This window comes from Cherax quadricarinatus, chromosome 19 (assembly GCF_038502225.1).
Source record: "Cherax quadricarinatus isolate ZL_2023a chromosome 19, ASM3850222v1, whole genome shotgun sequence".
NCBI lineage: Eukaryota > Metazoa > Arthropoda > Malacostraca > Decapoda > Parastacidae > Cherax > Cherax quadricarinatus.
In genome coordinates, this window is record NC_091310.1 from 47,009,196 (window position 1) to 47,034,133 (window position 24,938).

General features: G+C 38.4%; 1 protein-coding gene across 9 annotated transcripts in view; it reads left to right on the forward strand.

The window, feature by feature from the left end:
- LOC128688146 (serine-rich adhesin for platelets-like) overlaps positions 1 to 24,012 on the forward strand; it is a 134,938-nt gene extending 110,926 nt beyond the window's left edge. For all 9 annotated transcript variants that reach the window (XM_070086784.1, XM_070086788.1, XM_070086787.1 and 6 more), the window contains 5 exons: positions 8,273 to 8,439; positions 9,275 to 9,406; positions 12,794 to 14,802; positions 21,054 to 21,185; positions 21,476 to 24,012. In XM_070086784.1, the coding sequence (XP_069942885.1) occupies positions 8,273 to 8,439; positions 9,275 to 9,406; positions 12,794 to 14,802; positions 21,054 to 21,185; positions 21,476 to 21,636 (2,601 nt within the window). In that variant the 3' untranslated portion in view covers positions 21,637 to 24,012. The remainder of the gene's footprint in view (positions 1 to 8,272; positions 8,440 to 9,274; positions 9,407 to 12,793; positions 14,803 to 21,053; positions 21,186 to 21,475) is intronic.
- Positions 24,013 to 24,938: the final 926 nt, after the last annotated feature.

The window sequence follows — 24,938 nt, forward strand, 5'->3', positions numbered from 1 at the left end:
TGTGAGCAGGGTAATATTTAGATAAGGGATTCAGGGAAACCGGTTATTTTCATATAGTTGGACTTGAGTCCTGGAAATGGGAAGTACAGTGCCTGCACTTTAAAGGAGGGGTTTGGGATATTGGCAGTTTGGAGGGATATGTTGTGTATCTTTATATGTGTATGCTTCTAAACTGTTGTATTCTGAGCAGCTCTGCAAAAACAGTGATAATGTGTGAGTGTGGTTAAAGTGTTGAATGATGATGAAAGTATTTTCTTTTTGGGGATTTTCTTTCTTTTTTGGGTCACCCTGCCTCGGTGGGAGATGGCGGACTTGTTGAAAAAAAAAAAAACATGCATGCTTCAATGTAAACACATGGTCTACACATCCCCTACCCTTTCTAAAGTCTCCTTCTTGATCTGTGATCCTTCTCTCCACCTTGCCCTTAATTCTTTCAATAATGACTCGACCATACACTTTTCCTGGCATGTACCCCTTTCCTTTATACAAAGGAACTAGGCATGCTCTCTGCCAATCCCTTGGTACCTTTCCCTTTTTCATGCGTTTATTGAACTAAAGCACCAACCACTACAAAAACTATATCCCCACTTGCTTATAACATTTCTGTCTAGATCCCATGAATCCCAGCTGCTTTACCCCCTTTCATTTTACTCACTACCTCATGCACCTCCCCCACTATCACATCTGGCTTTTACCTTGTTCCTAAAAGTTGGCATACCTCCCTTGTCAGTGCATGATATCAATTCCTTCCTTTTTTCATCAGTGTTTAATAGCTCCTCAAAATATTCTTGCCATCTTCCCCATTCCTCCAGCTCTCTATTTAACCCTTTCAGGGTCCGTCCCGTAGATCTATGGCTTCACATTGAGCGTCCAAACTGTAGATCTACACCAAAATTCTAGCGCCGTCAAATTTAGCGCGAAAGCGCTCATAGGCCTACATGTAAGAGAACGGGTCTGCGTGGTGGGTGTGTGCCATAAACAAAAAATCTAGGCGCCCGCATAGCATTGTGGGAACGCCGGCTCAGTTACCCTTGTTCACCATGCCTCGTCGCAAGTCAGCTCTCACTCCCCGGAAAATTGGGACTCTCCTCTTCCTATCTGATAGTTCTGACACTGATGGAAGTGGAAATGAAGACGAATTCTATGGCTTTGATCAGTTAGTGACCGAAAGGAATGACCAGGATATCGATAATAGTGCAGAAAACCCTGACGATCCTCAACCTTCTACCTCTGGTGTGGGCACTCGTGACTCACGGTCGGTTGTGCCTCAATGCAAGAGAAAACTATTATTTTCGCGTGGCCAGGCCTCTGACTTCAGTAATGATGATGATAGTGACGTGGATTGTGATTTTATTGTGCTTGACGATCATTCGAGTAGTGATAGTGAGGAATTATATTCACCAGGGAAGCGTCGGTATGTATGCCGCCGCATGCGCTCGGGTAGTGTACCCTATGCTGTGCCCAGTGGACGGAGTACATCACGTGGCCCTACACCAGGTGTAGATAGTGATAGTGAGGATGATGTGGCTACATTTGGCATGGATAGACCACAGACATCAGTAGATGGTGGTAGTGGTGATGGTAGTGGCACCGCCATGCATGACTCACCAGCCCAGGCTGGGACCCACACTGCTGACTCGTCAGTTCAAGGACAAAGCCGAGCGTCAGCCTCCAGCCCACCACAACCACAACCACCCGCACAACCAGCCTATGATGTCCAGTATCCACCAGCAAACCGTATCTGGGATTGGCAGCAAAATCCCAATTTTGTTCCCAAGCCCCACCACTTTGATGACTCTCAAAGTGGAATTCTACCTACTTGTCCCCTTGGAACCACGGCCAATGAACTGGAATTCTTTGAATTATTCTTTGACCAGCCATTGATGGAAACTATTGTCAGGGAAAGTAATATTTGAGTACACCATGGCAAATACGATCATATCACCACAGTCAAGACTACACAGGTGGAAAGAGACGACTGTTGCAGAAATGTATTTGGTTTTTGCAACAATAATGCTTATGCCTCATGTCTATAAGCATAATATAAAAGCATACTGGTCCACAGATCGGCTAATTTCTACCCCGGTCTTCAGTGAAATCATCCCAGTGAACAGGTTTATCTTACTGTTCAAATTCAAATTCAAATTCAAAGTTTATTCTCTAAGGATTACAATGCTGAGTTTACAGAATTTGGTTATTGTGTGGTTTACATGTAGTAAAATAATTACAGAGTGTACCACTAGAACACCTAGCATGGCTAGGCATTTTGGGCAGACTTATATTAAATCTTAAGTTTAAAATATTACAAAATTATGAGGCAAGTTGGTATTATGGCTAAGTGACTAAATACTAGTTGTGAGTTTAGCAATGTGAATGCTTTTGTTTTGGCACTATACATAGTTTCAGTATTGGAGTATCACAGGCCAACTTATGACTATTTAAGATTCATTATTTTGAGATTGAGATTGATATTTCTGTTTATGGTCAAATGGGTGAGTGAGTGTAAGTGTGAACCACCAGATGGTATTCGTATTATTAGTTGACAGGGTGTATCAGGGAGATAAGATGTTTTCTGATGGTAGTTTTGAAGGTGATGAATGTGTCTGCAGTTTTGGAATTTTCAGGTAGGGTGTTCCAGATTTTAGGGCCTTTGACATACATTGAATTTTTGTAAAGGTTTAGTCGGACACGGGGAATGTCATAGAGATGTTTGTGTCTGGTGTTGTGCCTGTGGGTTCTGTCACAACTATCAAGAAAGCATTTTAGGTCAAGGTTAATATTGGAATTTAAGGTCCTGTAGATGTAGATTGCACAGTAGTAAGTGTGGATGTACTGAACAGGGAGTAAGTTTAGATCTATGAAGAGTGGGGGGGTGTGTTGCCAGGGATGGGATTTAGTGATTATTCTTACTGCGGCTTTTTGTTGGGTTATTATTGGCTTTAGGTGTGTTGCTGCAGTTGAACCCCAAGCACAGATAGCATAGGTGAGGTATGGATATGTAAGTGAATGGTATAGTATGTTGCACTTCTCTGACAAAACCAGGCCTGACAGAAGTGACAGGTTATACAAGATTAGAAATGTTTTCATGTATCTCAAACAAAAGTTCAGCATATACTTTTATCCATTCAAGAATCTTGTAATTGACGAGTCTTTGATTTTGTTCAAAGGTAGACTGTCATTCAAGCAGTATATACCGAGCAAGAGGAAATGCTTTGGTATAAAACTGTTTGTACTCTGTGACTGTGACAGTGGCCTGGTGTTGGATATTGTTGTATACACGGGAAGTAAAACATTGAAAGATACCAAGATGTTATTGGGTATCTCAGGTGACGTAGTGAGAAACATGATGGCACCTTATCTTGGTAAGGGGCATACATTATATACCGATAACTGGTACACAAGCCCATTACTCAGTGATTTCATGCGAGTGAACAAGACAGATGTGTGTGGCACAGTGCGTTCTAATCGTAAACATATGCCCAGGCTGAACGCAGGTGCTCGTGGTGATGACGTGCAGGTGTTTACTGCCAATGACATCATGGCATTACGGTGGCATGACAAACGAGATGTCACATTGTTGACAACCATTATATATATATACATTATATACAGTATTGGTCTCTCAGGCCCCAAATGTTAGTAGGAAAAGAAAAAATTGGATAAGAAAAGAAAAAACTACAAAAACTGCTAAATAAAATAATGCGTGTATGTGGAATTCGTCGATGTTGCCGCCACCACATCATTTTGGACAAATTTCTTGGCACTGTATCTCGGTAAGTATTGATCAGAATTTTTTTTTTTTTTTGACTTATTACCTTCACAAAAATATGCTCTTTAATTCTGTAAGAAAAAATATTTTTTTTTTTTTTTTTTTTTTTTAAATTTCTTGGACACTGGAGCACCACTTCAGATTTTGGCCTTGGACCCTGAAGGGGTTAATAACTCCCCTTTTCTGTTTTTAACCATCAAATCCATTTCTGTAGGCTTTCTCAACTTATTATTCTCACTAAAACTTTTTCTAATTCTCAGCAAAATTTGTTGACAGAACCTTACCCTCTCATTTGCTCTCCTTTTGTACTCCTTCACCACTCTCCTAACCCCTCTTTTACTCTCCATATACTCCACCTTCCTTATATCTCTTCTGCTTTGTAAAACTTTTCCCATTGTAACTTTTTCTCTCTAACCACTCTCTTTACCTCATCATTCCATTAATTGCTCCTCTTCCTTACTGCACCCACCCTCCTATATCCACAAACTTCTGCTTCACACACTAATACTGCATTCTTATATCTACCCCATACCTCTTCAGTGGGTAGAATGAAAGGGGGTAAGGCAGCTGGGATTGATGGGATAAAGATAGAAATGTTAAAAGCAGGTGGGGATATAGTTTTGGAGTGGTTGGTGCTATTATTTAATAAATGTATGGAAGAGGGTAAGGTACCTAGGGATTGGCAGAAAGCATGCATAGTTCCTTTGTATAAAGGCAAAGGGGATAAAAGAGAGTGCAAAAATTATAGGGAGTCTGTGGAGACAAAGAACTTTGTCCTTGGAGGCAAAGAGGGGAATGTATGAGAGTATAGTTTTACCAACGCTCTTATATGGGTGTGAAGCATGGGTGATGAATGTTGCAGCGAGGAGAAGGCTGGAGGCAGTGGAGATGTCATGTCTGAGGGCAATGTGTGGTGTGAATATAATGCAGAGAATTCGTAGTTTGGAAGTTAGGAGGAGGTGCGGGATTACCAAAACTGTTGTCCAGAGAGCTGAGGAAGGGTTGTTAAGATGGTTCGGACATGTAGAGAGAATGGAGCGAAACAGAATGACTTCAAGAGTGTATCAGTCTGTAGTGGAAGGAAGGCGGGGTAGGGGTCGGCCTAGGAAAGGTTGGAGGGAGGGGGTAAAGGAGGTTTTGTGTGCGAGGGGCTTGGACTTCCAGCAGGCATGCGTGAGCGTGTTTGATAGGAGTGAATGGAGACAAATGGTTTTTAATACTTGACGTGCTGTTGGAGTGTGAGCAAAGTAACATTTATGAAGGGATTCAGGGAAACTGGCAGGCCGGACTTGAGTCCTGGAGATGGGAAGTACAGTGCCTGCACTCTGAAGGAGGGGTGTTAATGTTGCAGTTTAAAAACTGTAGTGTAAAGCACCCTTCTGGCAAGACAGTGATGGAATGAATGGTGGTGAAAGTTTTTCTTTTTCGGGCCACCCTGCCTTGGTGGGAATCGACCAGTGTGTTAATAAAAAAATGAAATAAAATAAGTCTTTTGAGTATACCTGGTAAAGTGTATGGTAGAGTTATAATTGAAAAAATTAAGAGTAAGAGGGAGAGTAGGATAGCAGATGAACAGGAGGCTTTAGGAAAGGCAGGGGGTGTGTAGACCAAGTGTTTACAGTGAAACATATAGGTGAAGAGTATTTAGATAAGGGTAAAGAGGTTTTTTGGCATTTATGGATTTGGAAAAGGCATATGACAGGGTGGATAGGGGGGCAGTGTGGCAGATGTTGCAGTGTATGGTGTAGGAGGTAGGTTACTGAAGGCATTGAAGAGTTTTTATGAGGATAGTGAGGCTCAGGTTAGTGTATGTAGGAGAGAGGGAGATTATTTCCCAGTAAAAGTAGGCCTTAAACAAGGATGTGTGATGTCATCGTGGTTGTTCAATACAGTGGACCCCCGGTTAACGATATTTTTTCACTCCATAAGTATGTTCAGGTGCCAGTACTGACCGAATTTATTCCCATAAGGAATATTGTGAAGTAGATTAGTCCATTTCAGACCCCCAAACATACACGTACAAACGCACTTACATAAATACACTAACATAATTGGTCGCATTCGGAGGTAATCGTTATGCGGGGGTCCACTGTATTTTTATAGATGGGGTTGTAAGAGAAGTGAATGTGAGGGTCTTCGCAAGAGGTGTGGAGTTAAAAGATAAAGAATCTAACACAGAGTAGGAGTTGTCACAGTTGCCCCTTTGCTGATGACACTGTGCTTTTGGGAGATTCTGAAGAGAAGTTGCAGAGGTTGATAGATGAATTTGGTAGGGTATGTAAAAAAAGAAAATTAAAAGTGAATATAGAAAAGAGTAACGTGATGAGGATAAAAAGATTAGGTGATGAAAGATTGGATATCAGATTGGAGGGAGAGTATGGAGAAGGTGAATGTATTCAGATATTTAGGATTGGATGTGTCAGTAGATTGGTCTATGAAGGATGAGGTGAATCATAGAATTGATAAGGGGAAAAGGGTGAGTGGTGCACTTAGGAGTCTGTGGAGACAAAGAACTTTGTCCATGAAAGCAAAGAGGGGAATGTATGAGAGTATAGTTGTACCAACACTCTTGTATGGGTGTGAAGCATGGGTGATGAATGTTGCAATGAGGAGGAGGCAAGAGGCAGTGGAGATGTCATGTCTGAGGGCAATGTGTGGTGTGAATATAATGCAGAGAATTCGTAGTTTGGAAATTAGGAGAAGGTGTGGGATTACCAAAACTATTATCCAGAGGGCTGAGGAGGGGTTGTTGAGGTGGTTCAGACATGTAGAGAGAATGGAACAAAACAGAAAGACTTTGAGAGTGTAAATCTGTAGTGGAGGGAGGGCGGGGTAGGGGTCGGCCTAGGAAAGGTTGGAGGGAGAGGGTAAAGGAGGTTTTGTGTGCGAGGGGCTTGGACTTCCAGCAAGCATGCATGAGCATATTTGATTGGAATAAATGGAGACAAATGGTTTTTAATACTTGACGTGCTGTTGGAGTGTGAGCAAAGTAATATTTATGAAGGGATTCAGGGAAACCGGCAGGCCGTACTTGAGTCCTGGAGATGGGAAGTACAGTGTCTGCACTCTGAAGGAGGGGTGTTAATGTTGCAGTTTTATAACTGTAGTGTAAAGTACCCCTCTGGCAAGACAGTGATTGAGTGAATGATGATAAAAGTTTTTCTTTTTTGGGCCACCCTGCCTTTGTGGGAATCAGCCAGTGTGTTAATAAATGAAATAAATAACCTCTTCAACCTCCTCATTACCCATACTTTTACTAACCCATCTTTCTCCCAGTAGTTGCTTATATCTTACCCTAATTACTTCCTCCTTTAGTTTATAAATTTTCACATCTCTTGTACTTACTGACACCATTCTCCTTGTACCCCATCTACCTCTTTTTCTCACTGTAGCCACAACTAAATAATGATCTGATACATCTATTGCCCTTCTATAAACATGCACATCAGAAGTCTACCCATCAATCATTTATCCACCAATACATAGTTCAACAAACTTTTGTCATTATGCTCTATATCATCTTCCTATACATACCCTCCCAAATTTATTGGTAAACATATGAAATTTTTCTTCAGAATCTTTCAAAAGATCCATGTCATTAGGAAAGAGCAACTTTGTCAACTACCATTTGCATCAAATTCCTTACCTTTGAATCCCACACCTTTTCCCTACACCCTAGCATTCCCCCCCCCCCTTTTTTTTTGAGACAACCCATATATAAATATGTTAAACAGCCATTGTGTTATCACTCATCTCTGTCTAATGCCTTCTTTTACTGACAAATAATATTGCTCCTGCATACCCTAACCTGAGACTCATTATCCACAAAATTATATTCACTGCATTAAGTAACCTACTACATGTGTCATGCATTTGCAACATTTGCCACTTTGCTGCAGTATCCACCCAATCATATCTTCTTTCAACAAACCAGCCATATCCCACCTAGGCAGGGTGGCCCAAAAGGAAAAATGCAAGTTTCTCCTTTTAAATTTAGTAATGTATACAGGAGAAGGGGTTACTAGCCTCTTGCTCCTGGACCCAATCATATATCTTTTCTAAATCCATCCTCCTATACCCATAAGCTTCTGCTGCACACTCCAGCATTTCAATCTTAAACTACCCCATACTTCTTCAGCCTCCTAACCCCACCATTCTGCATATTAATCTTACTCTACAAGATTATCTGTTTTAAAAATAGGTTAGATAAATACATGAGTGGGTGTGGGCAGGTGTAAGTTGGACCTGACTAGTTTGTGCTAATAGATCTGATACTGTGCTCCTTCCTTAAGTGAATGTAACCTGACCTGACTAGGTTGGGTCATTGGCTTAAGCTGGTGGGAGACTTGGACCTGTCTTGCATGGGCTAATAGGCATGCTGCAGTGTTTATTCTTTCTTATCTATTATTAAATATTGCCAGTACCCATGATATATGCTGTATTTTAGTACTTATACAGTAAATACTGCATTATGTTAATAGTTATATGTATGATTTCTTTTAGTGTGATGTATGCCTGTGCTGGCAACATGGTGCCTGCTACAACATAGTTGGTGAAGACCAAGTTCCAGACAAATACATCTGCTCACTTTGTGACCATCCAAAACTGGAACGATCCTCACATAAATTTAGACACCACCAAGACTGGTTAAAAGAAGGTCGTCTGCCAAGGTAAGATGTAGAAAGCTCACTTAAGTTAGTCACAGGAACAAAAACTAGAGAAATCATAAGAGTTTATAATTTGTTTACAAACTAGGGAATTAAAAAGGTGATTATGCAATTACTGGCAGCCTGAGACATCTCGCTTCGAGTTGCCAGACCAGTATAGCTTTTTGTCTCATGAACAAATGTACCAGGGTAGGGTATTACTTCGGACATTAAATTACATGGGATGCCTTCCACCCATCATATTCAGATGACAAGAACTGTATGAGGTCCAACAAATTCTTCCACATAGAAAATAGATCACTGGCTGGAGAGAGTAATTTCTTGTTAGCAGTTACACATTTATCAACTAGTTATATAAAATATTTTGGTGTTTTTTTATAAAATATTTCAGTGTTTTTTATCAATGAATGGATTTACATTCTTAATCCCTAATAAAAAAATTGCACTACAAATTTACAAATACTTCTGTACATCTCAAGTTGATTGTTATAATATTTTTGACATTTAAATATAAGAAATTAATTATAGCACTTTGTATAAGAAATTCTTCCACAAAATTAATTGTGCCTATTTTTTTTTTTTTTTTAACATATCAGCCATTCCCCACCGAGGCAGGGTGACTATTTTATGTATCTCATATATTTCTTGATAATAATCAGGACTGCACTTTTCAGTTGTGTATTCATGTCAGCAGAATCAGCCATTAACTTCCTAAGTTATGTTTCCAGACACCCATCAAGGAACTGGCTGCAAATGCATGCTTGGAAGACAGCCAATGTGTTAAAAAAAATTCTTATTAAAAGTTCCAGAATATAATTAATATAGACTTTATTTGCAGATTCTCATTTTCTCGGACCCGTGGTGATGTCCGACTGGAGGCTTGTATTCGACGAGGTCATGAATTAACAGCAAATGTTCTGCAGTTATCAGAAGTTCTTCATTCTCTCAGACTTAAACTTCATATTGCTAAGTATGACTATAATTTTTTATATATACAATCTCCATGGGGAAGTGGAAAAGAATTCTTCCTCCTTAAGCCATGCGTGTCATAAGAGGCGACTAAAATGCCAGGACCAGGGGGCAAGTAACCCCTTCTCCTGTATGTGTTACTAAAGTTAAAAAGAGAAACTTTTGTTTTTCTTTTTGGGCCACCCTGCTTTGGTGGGATATGGCTGGTTTGTTGAAAGAAGAAGCTGATCCTCATATTTACACAAATGATGTAAATAGCAAGTATGATAGATGTTCAACTACAGCATTCTGAAGCTATTTATTGTTTATCCCCAGTCAGGTCACTTTAAGATGTTGGCATTTTTATTAAAAAAAATCTGTGCCATTTTCATACCTAAGTGTCTCTATACAGTGATTTGAAACTTACAGTAACACTATTTATAATAGGAGAGGGGTGGGATTAAATTATGGGGATTCAAATACAAAATGGGAATTGACAGTTACTTTTTGCTGATGATACTGTGCTTATGGGAGATTCTAAAGAAAAGTTGCAAAGGTTAGTGGATGAGATTGAGAGGGTGTGTAAAGGTAGAAAGTTGAAAGTGAACATAGATAAGAGTAAAATGATGCAGGTATCATATTGGAAGGAGGGAGTATGGAAGAGGTGAACGTTTTCAGATATTTGGGAGTTGACTTATCAGGTGAGTGGTGCATTGAGGTATCTGTGGAGACAAAAAACGCTATCCGTGAAGGCAAAGAAGGGAATGGGTGTGAAGCATGGATTGTAAATGCAGCAGTGAGAAGGTGGCTGGAGGCAGTGGAGATGTCCAGTCTAAGCTCAGTGTGTGGTGTAAATATTATGCAGAGAATTCATAGTGTAGAAATTAGGAGGTGTGGAGTTACTAAAAGTATTAGTCAGAGGGCTGAAGAGGGGTTGTTGAGGTGGTTTGGTCATTTAGAGAGAATGGAACAAAGTAGAATGACTTGGAAAGTGTATAAATTTGTAGGGGAAGGAAGGAGTGGTAGGGGTCATCCTCAAAAAGGTTGGAGGGAGGGGGTAAAGGAGGTTTTGTGGGCACGGGGCTTATACTTCCAGTAAGCGTGTTAGGAGTGAATGGAGACAAAAGGTTTTTGGAACCTGACGAGCTGTTGGAGTGTGAGCAAATTAATATTTAGTGAAGGTATTCAGGGAAACCAGTTAGCCCGACTTGAGTCTTCGAAATGGGAAATGCAATGCCTGCACTTTATAGGAGGGGTTTGGGATATTGGCTGTTTGGAGGGATGTCTAAACTGTCATATCTGAGTGCCTCTGCAAAGGCAGTGATTATATGTGAGTGATGGTAAAAGTGTTGAATGATGATGAAAGTTTTTTTTTTCTTTTTGTGGCACCCTGCCTCGGTGGGAAATGGCCAACGTGTTAAAAAAAAAAAACTTAGATAAATAATCAGTTACAATTATTGACTGAGGAAATATAGCTACAATTTTGTGTTTTTTTTTTTTTTATTATCACACCGGCCGATTCCCACCAAGGCAGGGTGGCCCGAAAAAGAAAAACTTTCACCATCATTCACTCCATCACTGTCTTGCCAGAAGGGTGCTTTACACTACAGTTTTTAAACTGCAACATTAACACCCCTCCTTCAGAGTGCAGGCACTGTACTTCCCATCTCCAGGACTCAAGTCCGGTCTGCCGGTTTCCCTGAATCCCTTCATAAATGTTACTTTGCTCACACTCCAACAGCACGTCAAGTATTAAAAACCATTTGTCTCCATTCACTCCTATCAAACACGCTCACGCATGCCTGCTGGAAGTCCAAGCCCCTCGCACACAAAACCTCCTTTACCCCCTCCCTCCAACCCTTCCTAGGCCGACCCCTACCCCGCCTTCCTTCCACTACAGACTGATACACTCTTGAAGTCATTCTGTTTCGCTCCATTCTCTCTACATGTCCGAACCACCTCAACAACCCTTCCTCAGCCCTCTGGACAACAGTTTTGGTAATCCCGCACCTCCTCCTAACTTCCAAACTACGAATTCTCTGCATTATATTCACACCACACATTGCCCTCAGACATGACATCTCCACTGCCTCCAGCCTTCTCCTCGCTGCAACATTCATCACCCACACTTCACACCCATATAAGAGCGTTGGTAAAAATTTTGTGTTGACTGTGGAAATAAAAGAAGCATCAATAAAGATTTTTTTTTTTTTTAATATTTTCATAGTTTTATAACCTGTTTTTACTTTTTTTCTTTATATGCATTTTTGGAAGTAAAGCTTCCCTTCCTAATTTAAAGTTGATGTACAGTAGACCCTTATATTACACTGTAGTTATGTTTCTGAAAATGCCGTGTTAGATAAATCAGTGTTATATAAACTGAAGAACTTATGGGAAAAATAGGGTTACATTGCAAGGACCCCCCCCCAAAAAAAAAAGCCAAACAGCTTTTTTTAAGACATCCAGATCTTACAAAAATAAAAATGATAATGTTGTTTTTGCTGCTTAAGACTACAAATGCAACAGAAATATTATTATTTACCTTAAATTGTGGTTGCTGATGTATGTCAGTGATTGTGAAGAGAGTGAAGATGTATGGTGTGGCTGTACTGGGCTGAGGTGGATGGTTGTTAGTTGTCGGCAGAAGTGGATGGTTGAGGTTCTGATACTAAAGTCGATGGTTGTATTGGAGTGTGTATAAATTCTGTAATGGATCTCTGGCTTCTTTTACCCTGCAGTACATTATACAACTGATGGTAAGGCATCATCAACTGCTCTAGACCCCATTTCAAAGCACTGCTTCTAGATTTGTCAGGGTCCTCTTCACTGAAAAAGTCTGCTAGTTTAGCAGCAACATTGAACTGTTCATGTAACTGCTGCAGTGTTAGCTGTTTTTCTTCAGGTTCTTCATTATCTGTTATCTGGCTCTTTTGTATCTGTGCATTGAGCTCTGGCAACATTTCCTCTGGACTCCTGTCTTCATCATCATCATCTTCTAAGAGCTCATTCACATCTTCCTTCATATCTTCAGAGCCATCACCTGGTAATCTTGCTAGTTGAACAATTTCCTGAACCTGACTCTCAAGCAAAGGAAAGCCAATGAACCAGTGCCCCAATCAACATTTAATGTTGATTGAGGCACTTTATTCCATGCACTTTTAGCATAGCTGATAGCATCTGCAATGTTAAATTTATTCCAGAAGCTTGGTACTGCCAGATTGGAGTCAGGGTCCATCTAAATTTTTTTCCCTTCCCACAAACCAATCCATGTTAAGTTAATTTTCAGAAGTGTTGTATAAAATTATGCTGCAATTTTTCAATAGTGTAATAACCAAAACATGCCAAATAAATCCATGTAATATGAGGATCTGCTGTGTTTAATTTTAAGTTGATGTTTTTCTTGTTACAGGGAAGCAGATCATCCAAAGTTTGTCATGTGGCACAAGAAGTGGGATGAGAAGGAAGAAAATAGTGACCAAACCAAGGTATCATCTGAAATAGCTCAGGCAGATGCTGTGGCTCCTCTTCAAAAATTAATGAACATAGTTGAACATGATGCTTCCGATCTTACTCCACCACTTACTAACCCACTGATAACAGATCCCAGCCTTATGACTGAAGGCATTGACAATTCAAGTGCACCTGATTCAGCAAGCGCCAGTTCTCCATTGGAGCAAAGTATCAATGCTAGCCCCTCAGAAGTCTGGGATGTGACTGAACAAATTATCAATGGGGAACAATTTTCTGCCCAAACAGATAATCATAAATCAGATAGTGCGAATTTACTTCAGAACGACTCTGCTGATGCTTACTTGCAGCAAATTAAAGAGGAAAAGAATGTGGTAGATGATGTCAAGGAAAACAAAAGTTCATGTGAGATTACTCTTCTGCCAGAGATGTCTGATATTCAGAAACATGCAACACCAGATCATACATTAAGTGAAGAGGCTCCATTAAGCAGTAAAACAGATATTGTTTCTGGGACTAATGATGCACAGCAGTCATGTTCTGCTACCAAACACCAAGTTTTATCCAAAGTTCTCAGTGATAGTTCTGATAAGGAAAGTATAATTCAGACAGAGACAAATATAAAATTGATGAAAGAGAACAGCAAAATCAGTGATTTCCAGGCAGAAAGTTTAGATGCATCAACCACTGATGTAGAGGCAGAAGATCTCACTGAAAACAAGACAACTTTACAGACTAACTTAAAATTAGCAGAATTAGAGCATGAAAATGACACTGATTCTAAATCAACAAGAAAATCTGATGATTTAGAGGGTGACACAAAAACTGAAGACACCAAGAGTACTGATGAACACACCATTGTAGACATAGCAAAAGCACCATTGAATGAAGGGCAGTGTGCTGGAGAGCCTGAAGAAATTGATCTAAAGCCAGCATTACTTGAACATGTAGAGCTAGAAAAAAATTATCCTATTAATATATCAGTTGATGACAGTGCCCACCCAGAAGGCTGTGCTTGTGAGGAAGTGAAATCTAATATCAAAGTGGACTGCAAAGAGGTTACTGTCAGAGAAAAAGACCCGGATGATTCAAATCTTTCCTTAACAGATAAAGCTAAGGTGAATATTGGCTCTGAGGGTGATGAAATAGAGACAACTCAGAAAGAAGGAATCCTTGCAACAAATCAGTGTGGAAGTAAAGAAGAGATAAAAACAGCTAAAAATGAGAAGAATAATGAAGCAAATACATTAGAAGAAAAAAATGAAAAATGTACAGAAAGAAGTGAAATGGACACTAATAGTAGTGGAACTGAAATAAAGTCTTCTAGTACAGAGAAGGAGACTGAGGAAGATGTTCATGTTGTAATTAAATCAGAGACAACAAACGAAAATAATTTACTTAAAAATACAGTCAATGAAGATGATTCTGGTGAAAAGGAAGACAAAAATTATCTTGAAGTTAAGAGTGATTCTCCAAAATATCTTTGCAAATCAGATGAGAATAAAGACTGTAAAAATGCTGAGAATGAAAGTATAAATGAAGCTAATACTACTTGCATTAAAGAGGAGGAGGAGGAGGAAAATACTGAAAGGAAGGAGCAGACTCAAGAGAAAATGCTAGAAGTGCAGGAACTAGATAATACAAAACAAAAAGACAACCCGTCAAAAGATCTTGAAGGCATGGAGCTTCCTCAGCCAGCAGTTATGAGTACATCAGACATGCCTCAGTGTGTTGATGTAGAAGGTAATGAAGACACAATGGATGATGATGACACTCAGCTAGATGATGATGGTGATCTTGCTCTTGACCTTGGTGGCCTAGGTGCAGCAGGGGAGGGAAGTATGCCTGGTGGTAATGACCTTGCAGCACTACTTTCCTCACAAACTGAACTTGAGCATCTGGTAACACAGGCTAGCTCAGCTCTTGCACCTCATGTGCCAACACAGTCAGGTATGTTAGTATCTATTGACATTATTGGAGTATAACACATGCAAATCAGGGTTAACAGATTTATGCTTTACAGTCTGTTTTTTTTAAGAACTTAATTTTTTTTTTTTTTTTTTTCAACAAGTCGGCCGTCTCCCACCGAGGCATGGTGACCCAAAAAAGAAAGAAAATCCCCAAAAAGAAAATACTTTCATCATCATTCAACACTTTCACCACACTCGCACATTATCACTGTTTTTGCAGAGGTGCTCAGAATATAACAGTTTAGAAGCATACACATATAAAGATACACAACATATCCCTCCAAACTGCCAATATCCCAAACCCCTCCTTTAAAGTGCAGGCATTGTACTTCCCATTTCCAGGACTCAAGTCCAACTATATGAAAATAACCGGTTTCCCTGAATCCCTTCACTAAATATTACCCTGCTCACACTCCAACAGATCGTCAGGTCCCAAGTACCATTCGTCTCCATTCACTCCTATCTAACACGCTCATGCACGCTTGCTGGAAGTCCAAGCCCCTTGCCCATAAAACCTCCTTTACCCCCTCTCTCCAACCCTTTCGAGGACGACCCCCTACCCCGCCTTCCTTCCCCTATAGATTTATATGCTTTCCATGTCATTCTACTTTGATCCATTCTCTCTAAATGACCAAACCACCTCAACAACCCCTCTTCTGCCCTCTGACTAATACTTTTATTAACTCCACACCTTTTCCTAGTTTCCACACTCCGAATTTTCTGCATAATATTTACACCACACATTGCCCTTAAACAGGACATCTCCACTGCCTCCAACCGTCTCCTCGCTGCTGCATTTACCACCCAAGCTTCAAACCCATATAAGAGTGTTGGTACTACTATACTTTCATACATTCCCTTCTTTGCCTCCATAGATAACGTTTTTTGACTCCACATATACCTCAACGCACCACTCACCTTTTTTCCCTCATCAATTCTATGATTAACCTCATCCTTCAAAAATCATCCGCCGACACGTCAACTCCCAAGTATCTGAAAACATTCACTTCTTCCATACTCCTCCTCCCCAATTTGATATCAAATTTTTCTTTATCTAAATCATTTGACACCCTCATCACCTTACTCTTTTCTATGTTCACTTTCAACTTTCTACCTTTACACACATTCCCAAACTCATCCACTAACCTTTGCAATTTTTCTTTAGAATCTCCCATAAGCACAGTATCATCAGCAAAAAGTAACTGTGTCAATTCCCATTTTGAATTTGATTCCCCAAAATTTAATCCCACCCCTCTCCCGAACACCCTAGCATTTACTTTCTTTACAACCCCATCTATAAATATATTAAACAACCATGGTGACATTACACATCCCTGTCTAAGACCTACTTTTACTGGGAAGTAGTCTCCCTCTCTTCTACACACCCTAACCTGAGCCTCACTATCCTCATAAAAACTCTTTACAGCATTTAATAACTTACCACCTATTCCATATACTTGCAACATCTGCCACATTGCTCCTCTATCCACTCTATCATATGCCTTTTCTAAATCCATAAATGCAATAAAAACTTCCCTACCTTTATCTAAATACTGTTCACATATATGCTTCAATGTAAACACTTGATCTACACATCCCCTACCCACTCTGAAACCTCCTTGCTCATCCGCAATCCTACATTCTGTCTTACCTCTAATTCTTTCAATTATAACCCTACCGTACACTTTTCCTGGTATACTCAGTAAACTTATTCCTCTATAGTTTTTACAGTCTCTTTTGTCCCCTTTCCCTTTATATAAAGGGACTATACATGCTCTCCGCCAATCCCTAGGTACCTTCCCCTCTTTCATACATTTATTAAACAAAAGTACCAACCACTCCAACACTATATCCCCCCCGGCTTTTAACATTTCTGTTATGATCCCATCAGTTCCAGCTGCTTTACCCCCTCTCATTCTACGTAATGCCTCACGTACCTCCCGCACACTTACATTCTGCTCTTCTTCACTCCTAAAAGATGGTATACCTCCCTGACCAGTGCATGAAATTACTGCCTCTGTTTCTTCCTTAACATTTAAAAGTTCCTCAAAATATTCTCGCCATCTACCTAATACCTCCATCTCCCCATCTACTAACTCCCCTACTCTGTTTTTAACTGACAAATCCATACTTTCCCTAGGCTTTCTTAACTTGTTTAACTCACTCCAAAATTTTTTCTTATTTTCATTAAAATTTCTTGACAGTGCCTCTCCCACTCTATCATCTGCTCTCCTTTTGCACTCTCTCACCACTCTCTTTACCTTTCTTTTACTCTCCATATACTCTGCTCTTCTTATAACACTTCTGCTTAATATGTGGCAATTTTATTTTCAGGTAGTCATTAGATACTTGTGTTGTAAAATTATTTGCAGCTTGCTGCAGCTTGGAAATAGTGTAGTGAAAAATATAAATACAGTGGACCCCCGCATAACGATTTTAATCCGTGCAAGAGGGGTAATTGTTATGCGAAATAATCGGTATGTGAATGAATTTTCCCCATAAGAAATAATGGAAATAAAATTAATCCGTGCAAGACACCCAAAAGTATGAAAAAAAAAATTTTTTACCACATGAAATGTTAATTTTAATACACACAAACTGAAAAAGGCATGCACACTTACATGACACTTACTTTTATTGAAGATCTGGTGATGATTGATGGGATGGGAGGAGGGGAGAGAGAGTGTTAGTGTTTAGAAGGGGAATCCCCTTCCATTAAGACTTGAGGTGTCAAGTCCTTTTCTGGGGTTACTTCCCTTCTTCTTTTAATGCCACTAGGACCAGCTTCAGAGTCACTGGACTTCTTTCGCACAACATATCTGTCCATAGTGGCCTGTACCTCTCGTTCCTTTATGACTTCCCTAAAGTGTTTCACAACATTGTCAGTGTACAGGTTGCCAACACGGCTTGCAATAGCTGTGTGAGGGTGATTTTCATCCATGAAGGTTTGCACTTCAAGCCACTTTGCACAGATTTCTTTAATCTTTGTAGTAGGCAACTTCTTCAATTTCTCTCTCCCCTCCTCTGAACCAGTTTCCTCAGGTCTGGCCTCTTGCTCTTGAAGTTGATCTATCAGCTCATCAGTGGTTAGTTCTTCATTGTCCTCCTCCACCAACTCTTCCACATCCTCCCCACTAACCTCCAACCCCAAGGACTTTTGCACTCTCTCACCACTCTCTTTACCTTTCTTTTACTCTCCATATACTCTGCTCTTCTTATAACACTTCTGCTTAATATGTGGCAATTTTATTTTCAGGTAGTCATTAGATACTTGTGTTGTAAAATTATTTGCAGCTTGCTGCAGCTTGGAAATAGTGTAGTGAAAAATATAAATATAAAGAATTGATTTTCCTAAATTATAATAATTATATATAATTTGACATATTTATTGTCTCTTAATAGATAGTAATTTGAGAGATAAAATCTTTTGTAGTTTATTTAGAAAATATAATTCTTAATAGGTAGTAGGTTGGTAGACAGCAACCACCCAGGGAGGTACTACCAAGATTTCAGGTGTGTCTTGCTATTTCTACTTACACGCAGGTCACACTACACCTGCATGTACAAGCATATGTATACACACCTCTCTGGGTTTTCTTCTATTTTCTTACTAGTTGTTGTTCTTGTTTATTTTCTCATATCTCCATGGGGAAGTGGAATAGAATTCTTCCTCCGTAACCCATGCGTGTCGTAAGAGGTGACTAAAATGCTGGGAGCAAGGGGTTAGTAACCCCTTCTCCTGTATACATTACTAAAGTTAAAAAGAGAAACTTTTATTTTTTCTTTTTGGGCCACCTTGCCTCAGTGGGATACGGCCAGTTTGTTGAAAAAAAAGATAATTCTTAATATATGAACATCTATGCATGTGCTTGTAAGTAGATGATGGACTACCTTACAGACAATGAATTTTAAAGATATCAAATTAATGTAATAATAAGACAATACAGTAGGACCGTACTTAAAACAACAAATCAGGAATGCTGTTTTGCAGAGTCCTTGCATATTTATATTTTTTCCAGATGCTTCTCATAACAGTAAATACTATAGTCATGATGATGTCCTAGTTGAGCAAAGTTAAGATGTCTAGCTATTCAGAAGTAAATGTGCTCTCATTTGAATATATGCTATCTTTCTCACAAACATTTCCAAATTGTTGAATGTTTGATTATGGTGCTGTGAAATGCAGCTTCCCTTCATACCAAGTGTTTAGCATTTGATCTTCCTGAACAGCACATATCTCATTTTCTTTTATATAATTCATTTTCACTACTACTAAACACAGACTTGTGTAGCTCTACATAATTATACAGTGGAACCTCAAAAATCGAACTGCTCCCAACACAACCAATTATGTAAGTGTATTTTTGTAAGTTCTTTTATAAGTGTATTTTTGAGGGTCTGAAATGGACTAATCTAATTTACATTATTCCTGATGGGAATAAATTCATTCGGTAAAGGCAGTGGAACAGCCTTCTGGACCGAAGAAAGTTCGATATTCGAGGTTCCACTGTACCAGTGTTCAAATTATTCATTCTACATTCTCGAATCATATCCACATACAGCTTATTTGTCATCTGTATTTTCTGAAACATTATCATAGATTCTTGCCTAGCCTTCTCATTTCCATTATCAGTAGCAATTGTCTTGGGTTGCCATGGTTAATCTACATTGCCAAAGGGAGTGGTAAAATCTAAGATATATTGGTAGACAAAGATAAATTATTAAAGAGAGATGCTGGGACAGCATGACTGAGGCATGGCTAGTTGCAGAAAGTAAGGTTAAGTTGGTTCTCCCAACATCATATTACCATACCATAAATTCTTGCCTATTTCTACTATGGTGCTAAATTTCGAACTGAATGAATGTTTTATGGGAACACAGTGAGTTTGTTACTGGATGTAATTTTTAGGGCTCTGATTTGTGAAAAAAAAAATTTCAACAAGTCGGCCATCTCCCACCACGGCAGGGTGACCCAAAAAGAAAGAAAATCCCCCAAAAGAAAATACTATCATCATCATTCAACACTTTCACCCCACTCATACATAATCACTGTCTTTGCAGAGGCGCTCAGATACGACAGTTTAGAAGTCCCTCCAAACTGTCAATATCCCAGACCCCTCCTTTAAAGTGCAGGCAGTGTACTTCCCATTTCCAGGACTCAAGTCTGGCTAAATCTATAATAACCGGTTTCCCTGAATCCCTTCACTAAATATTACCCTGTTCACACTCCAACAGCTGATCAAGTCCCAAAAACCATTTGTTTCCATTTACTCCTATGTAACACGCTCACACACATTTGCTGGAAGTCCAAGCCCCTCGCCCACGAAACCTCCTTTAACCTCCCCCCCCCCCTCCAACCTTTTCAAGGGCAACCCCTACCCATCCTTCCTTTCCCTACAGATTTATATGCTCTTCAAGTCATTCTACTTTGATCCATTCTTTCTAAATGACCAAACCATTTCAACAACCCCTCTTCAGCCCTCTGACTAATACTTTTAGTAACATATTTTCTTTTAAGTCGTTATCTATTTTTTGTGTGAAAGTATAGTTATGTGATAACAGATTCAAGAGTTAATAATACAATAGTGCATGTATCCTATGGCTGATTTCAAGAGTTGGTATACTCTCACAATGAGTACAAGCAAACAGTGGGAGTTGTTGCTGGTGCCCTCAATGTTAATAGCTTGAGCACACATCCTCCAGATACTTTTTTTTTTGGAGGACAGAAGAACCAGAGGGACATGATAGCAATATACTTCATACTAAGGGGAATTGATAAGGTAGAAAGGGATAAGCTGCTTGAGAAGTGAGAAACAGAAACTTGAGGATGCAATTGAAAGTTAAAGGCACAGACGAACCACAGGGATGTTAGAAAGTATTTCTTCGGTCTTAGAGTGGTCAGAAAGTCAAATGATATTAGTGAAGAATTAATGTAGGCAAGCTCCATAATGTGTTTTAAGAGCAGATATGATAGGGCCCATGACAGTAAGAGAAAGTTAATATGAATAATGGCAAATTAAGAAGCAGGGCCAGAATCTAAGGATCAGTCCCTGCAACTACAAATAGTTAAGTACAAGTAGGTAAATACAGCAGTAAATAGCAGTACATTATAAAAGAGCTTTTAAAGCTTTCCTAATGCAGTTCCTTAGTCATGACTATTCCCATGTGCAACAAGGGTGAGATTAGATCACATTTTATATTTAAAGATAATAATAGAATTTTTTTTTCCAGTAAGTGTTCCAATAATTCCTGAAGCAGAAAGGATTGAGCCTGTCAACTGTAAGTTAAATCTCCTAGAACATGTACAAATTGTCCAGACCAACATTACCAAGCGCTTTGACCAGATTGAAAAACAGCTTGAAGGTATTGTTGTCTTAGTTATCCCTTAGCATTTATGCCAGTAATAATTTAAATTTAATGTATATAGAAAAAAAACCTAGAGGTTGCCTTTTTTAAACAGCATTGAAAATTGGTACCTTTTTGTATATTATGTTTAGTTGACTTCAAATTGTATCACTACTTACAGGTTTGGTTTTTATAGTCAACTTTTATCCTCCCTTAATTTTTTTTGTCATTGTATTTACTGTATAAACTTTTAAGACACTAGAGTGACGTATGGATAATCTTTTACAGTAATTTTTAAATGTTTACAGTACTTGAAGCCGAAATGGGCTTGTGTGCAGATACTGTGGATGATGACTGTGAGGAAGACGGTGAAGAACGTGACCCAGCCACCCTTCAAGCTCGAGCTCTTATAAAACTCATTCTTAATGATGTCAATGTTGTGAAGAAGATTGCAGAATTCACTCATTAAACTTGGCTGTTTATAAATTATCTGATATTATCGTCATACCCTTCAGCCCAAAAGAAATTATGAAATTGCCTTACAAAATTTCTGCACCTTCACAGAACACATATCATGCTTTGACTTTTAAAATAAACCTTCAGAATTTTTATCCAAATACTGTTTCAGACTTATATATTTTAGTTTAGTAGTGTTACTTCATTGTAGCAAAAATAACTGTGACTAACTATAGCAAAATTAGAGTTAAAAAGCTGCTATAATTGTGTCCTAGTAAAGTGAAATAAAAATTTTTATTTCTCACACAAACTGGCCTGTTATTCAGTCAGAACGTTCATTCTGTGAAAGAGACATTTATGATATAGTATTAACTGTACTGAAGGACATTGTTGAATACATTGTGAAATGTGAATATAATGTGAAGCATTAATGAACATGATGTGAAATGAAACCATGCTGGGGAATATTGCTGAATACATTGTGAAGTATGAAACTATTCTGTGAAGTGTTGATTAACACATTGTACTTTATAATACTACTAAGCACAATGTGAACTGTTTAACTATAGTGCTACACTGCTGAGTACATTAAATGTTGAACTATAGTGCTATATTGCTGAGAACATTAAGTGTTAAACTATACTGCTACAGTGCTGAGTATGTTAAGTGTTAATTCATACTGTGTAACACTGGTGTGTGCTAAGTGTGAAATTAATGTATATTGTGGAACATGTTTTAAAGTGTGACCAGACAACAAGTATATGTAGTGAGAAAAGTGAAGAAATACTTGACACAGAAATACAGTTAACACAGTGAGATATATATTTACTTATATGCAACAGTGTTACTGTATCTGAAAACAGGTTTTGTGATTCATTGTTCGAAGTGTATCATTGTATATATTTACAGACTGATACTTGGTTGAAATAAGATTGGAAAAAATGCTATATTAATTTGGGATATGAATTGTAACCATGTATGAAATAAATGCTGAAGAAGGCAAGACTTTTACCTGGTATTATTCATGTACATCATACAAACAAAATGAGAAAGAATTATGCAAATTAAAGAAATATCAATGAAAGTTAGGCTATTATCTTTTTTGATCATTTATCACAGAGCATGTCATCCTTATTTCAGATACCTCCTTCATTGGCCTGAAATGCTTACTGTGTCCACCCTCCTTTGACAGTCTCAACCTATATGCAGATTGAGTTTTGAATAAACTCAATCTTAACATTGTTCTCCCCATAAACATTATGAAGTTCAAAACAAAATTGTAAAGATATCTTTTTTTTATAAACCCCTTCTCCTGTACAAATTACTAAATTTAATAAGAAAACCTTTCGTTTTTCTTTTTGGGCCACCCTACCTTGGTGGGATACAGCCGGTTTGTTGAAAAAAAAAATTATATTGCTAACAAAGTTTAATATAATCAATAACATAAATATTATACTGTACATGTTATGTATGTGCTGCATATCATAATGGCTTGGGGAAGCTAAATTACTATATGTGCTGTTAAAATTAATGGCGTAAAACAATATTGAAAAATTATGTGATTTACAAGTCACAGAATGGGTGGAGCACAAACCCATGGCTGACAAGTCATGAAACTCACAGATCAGTGTGCTAATCTATTATTTGCAATCATGTTATAGTGATTTCATTAGTATAAGATTTACAAAATGTATACTTATAGTTTCCTCAAGTAAATTATTAGCACTGGAATTTGTGTTGATGTCTGTGGCATGCCTTTTTGGGTATTCTGGTCATCTAGAAAATTCTAGTCATAATAACTTTAAACAAAAAATTACTTTGTAAATATTTGAGAGGTTATTAATTTAATTAAAATACTAATTACAAATAGTATTGTGTATAAGACTGATTGCAGAGGAGCCTTTATTGGTACAATGTTTCACTGTACCAAACTGTATCAATAAAGACTCCTCTGCAATCAGCGTCTTACTTTCCGTACTGTTGACTCTTCACCATTTCCATGTAATTCTAATTGCAAGTTTAATGGACTGTTTATTATATTGCAGGAGAGCATATAGAAAATTTGAATATATGTGATAACAATATTGCGCATTTAAAATGCACAAAGTGTACATATATTGTTACCTACTCTGCATTTGTAAAATATTGATTGAAATGTATTTATTTAGTTTTAGGAGGAATAATAATAGGTCAAAAGCAGTTTAGTAATTATGTACTCAGTATCTCTTATATACCAATTATAGTTTCTTAAGGTTCTAGTTATTATTCTTAACATAAGATAATTTGGAGGAAAATAAATATTCTTCCATACTGTCCAGTCATTCATTGTACATTGTTTTTTTTCTTTCTGAAGCTGGCAAAGAAAATTCATAAAGATATATGTAGGAGAGCTATTCTGTTATTAACCTTTCTCATTTCATCTTTGTGCTGTAAATTTTTGCACTACAGAGTTGTTATGAATATTCAGAACATTTGATAGCTAGATTAATTTTTGCACATTAATTAAATCTCAGTTACTTCTTACTGCAGAAATAAAAAATAGTAAAGTTAAATAACGGATGCTTCAAAATTAATATTTTAGTACTTTCTGGTACATAAGAATTTTGAAGTACAGTAAACCTCTCATTTATGGACTGATAGATGGGAGGGAGTGCATGATATTACCAGTTGTCTACAACTTCCATATTATGATTAATTTTTCATGATCAAATGGTTGTCTTCTGAACTAGTGGACTTGGTCCACTAATACAGCAGACAACCGAATACAAAGAATATGGGGATTGTAACCTGTGGTACTGCAGTACAGTACTGTACTCTTAATACAATACTATACTGTATAGTTTTATAGCACAGTACATAATTTACACTAGGTGGGTGAATGAGAGACAGTAGGTGAGTGAATGAGAGTGTAGGTGGGTGAATGAGAGGGAAGGTGGGTAAATAAGGGATGTGAGAGTAGGTGCATAAATGAGGGATGTGAGAGTAGGTGGATGAATGTGAGGGTAGATGGGTGAATGAGAGGGATGTGAAGATAGGTGGGTGAATGTGAGAGGGTAGGCTGTATCCCACTGAGGCAGGGTGACCTAAAAAGAAAAACGAAAGTGTTTCTTTTTAAATTTAGTAATTTATACAGGAGAAGAGATAAACAAGTTAAAAAAGCCTAGGGAACGAATGGATTTGTCAGTTAAAAACAGAGTAGGGGAGTTAGTAGATGGGGAGCTGGAGGGATTGGGTAGATGGCAAGAATATTTTGAGGAACTTTTGAATGTCGATGAAGAAAGAGAGGCAGTAATTTCATGCACTGGCCAGGGAGGT